The sequence below is a fragment of the Otolemur garnettii genome, unplaced genomic scaffold (assembly GCF_000181295.1).
Source record: "Otolemur garnettii isolate 467f Iridium unplaced genomic scaffold, OtoGar3 scaffold00152, whole genome shotgun sequence".
Taxonomy (NCBI): Eukaryota; Metazoa; Chordata; class Mammalia; order Primates; family Galagidae; genus Otolemur; species Otolemur garnettii.
The window spans coordinates 3892083-3893993 of NW_003852547.1; the positions used below are offsets into that span (position 1 = coordinate 3892083).

Genomic DNA, 1911 nt, shown 5'->3' on the forward strand with positions numbered 1-1911 from the left:
CCCAGGAGTTGGAGGTTGCTGTGAGCTGTAATGCCACGGCACTCTGCCCAGGGTGACAGCTTGAGGCTCTGTCTCAAAAAAAAAAAAAAAAGAGATTCTCTTGCCTCAGCCTCCCAAATACCTTGGACTATCACAATGCCCTTAACAGCACCCACCTATTTTTAGAGACAAGGTGTCACTCTGGCGCAGGCTAGTCTCAAACCTGTGAGCTCAGGCAATCCACCCACCTCACCCACCCAGAGTGCTAGGATTATAGACATGAGCCACCTTGCCTGGTCCCAATCAACATTTTTAAACACATAAACCTACCATCTACACTTTCTTTCCTTCAGAATGGCCGTGTGTCCTTCCATCTCCCAGGCCTCCCCCAACAGCGTTTGTGGCCCAGAGTGCCCACCAGCCACATTTACATCCCTCCAGGGCTGGAGAAAACCTTACGTCCATCTCCTCCTCATAGAAGTCATCTTCGTCCTCCAGGTGGTCTCCTCCCACAGAGCCCCTGCCCCTGCCTCGGCTGCCCCTGCCCATGCCTCGGCCTCTTGATCCTCCACGGCTTCCACGGCCCCTGTAGCCCCGGCCACGGCCTCGGCTACCTGCATGATAATTCAGACAGTGAGCCTGCAGCAGGAGGAAACAGAACCCACCAGCAAGGAAGAAGATAATAATAATATTTCTTTTCTTTAAGAGACAGTGTGATTTGCCAGGCTGGAGTAGTGGCTACTCACAGGTGTGATCATAGTGCACTGCAAGCCTAGAACTCCTAGTCTCAAGTGATCCTCTTAACTTAGTCTCCCCAGTTGCTGGGAATACAGGTGCATGGCATCACACCTGGCTGACAACCCATCATTTGGCCCTGAAATCAATTATTTCTTCCTCCTCCTCCAAGAAACCTTCTCAGCTGCCCCAGGCAGACTAGAGTCCCCTCATTGGGGGTGCCCCAGTATCTCAGCATCCTGGACACATGGTTGCTACAGTACTCATTACCTTGGCCCACAGTTACTGGTCTACTTAACAGCTGCATTGCCCAATATGCCACCAGCACATTAGCCACCAGGCTACTAAGCACCTGAAACATGCTGGTCCAAGCTAAGAGATGATGTCAGCACAAAACACACAGTGGATTTCAAAAACTTATGTTAAAAAAAAAAGAAAAGAGGCCAGGCACAGTGGCTCACGGTCAAGGGTGGACTGCCTGAGCTCAGGAGATCAAGACTAGCCTGAGCAAGAGCAAGACACCATCTCTAAAAATAGACAGGCACTATGGCAGGTACCTGTAGTCCCAACTACTTGGGAGGCTGAGGCAAGAAGACTGAGTCTAAGAGTCTGAGGTTGTTGTGAGCTATGACGCCACAGCACTCTACCCAGGGGAGACAAAGTGAGACTCTGTCTTAAAAAAACAAAGATGAAAAGGAATATAAGGGGGCAGTGCCTATGGCTCAGTGAGTAGGACCTCAGCCCCATAAACCGAGGATGGTGGGTTCAAACCTGGCCCCTGCCAAACTGCAACAAAAAAACAGCCGGGCATTGTGGCAAGTGCCTGTAGTCCCAGCTATGGGAGGCTGAGGCAAGAGAATCACCTAAGCCCAAGAGCTGGAGTTTGCAGTGAGCTGTGATGCCACAGCACTCTACCAAGGGAGATAAAATAAGAATCTGTCTCTAAGAAAAAAAAAGGGCAGTGCTTGTGGCTCAAAGGAGTAGGGCGCCAGCCCCATATGCTGGAGGTGGCGGGTTCAAACCTAGTCCCGGCCAAAAACTGCCAAAAAATAATAAATAAATAAAAAGGAATATAAGGCTCAGCACCTGTAGCTCAGGGGCCAGGGCGCCAGCCACATACACCAGAGCTGGCAGGCCCACCAAACAACAATGACAACGGCTTGGCGCCTGTGGCTCAAGTGGCTAAGGCGCCAGCCA

The 1911-nt window shown here is 51.1% G+C and overlaps 1 protein-coding gene across 2 annotated transcripts in view; it reads right to left on the reverse strand.

Annotated features, from left to right (window-relative positions):
- The window catches only part of ZC3H4 (zinc finger CCCH-type containing 4), a 48433-nt gene that overhangs the window by 22735 nt on the left and 23787 nt on the right, over positions 1-1911 (reverse strand). For both annotated transcript variants that reach the window (XM_023518979.1, XM_012811227.2), the window contains exon 5: positions 439-593. In XM_023518979.1, the coding sequence (XP_023374747.1) occupies positions 439-593 (155 nt within the window). The remainder of the gene's footprint in view (positions 1-438; positions 594-1911) is intronic.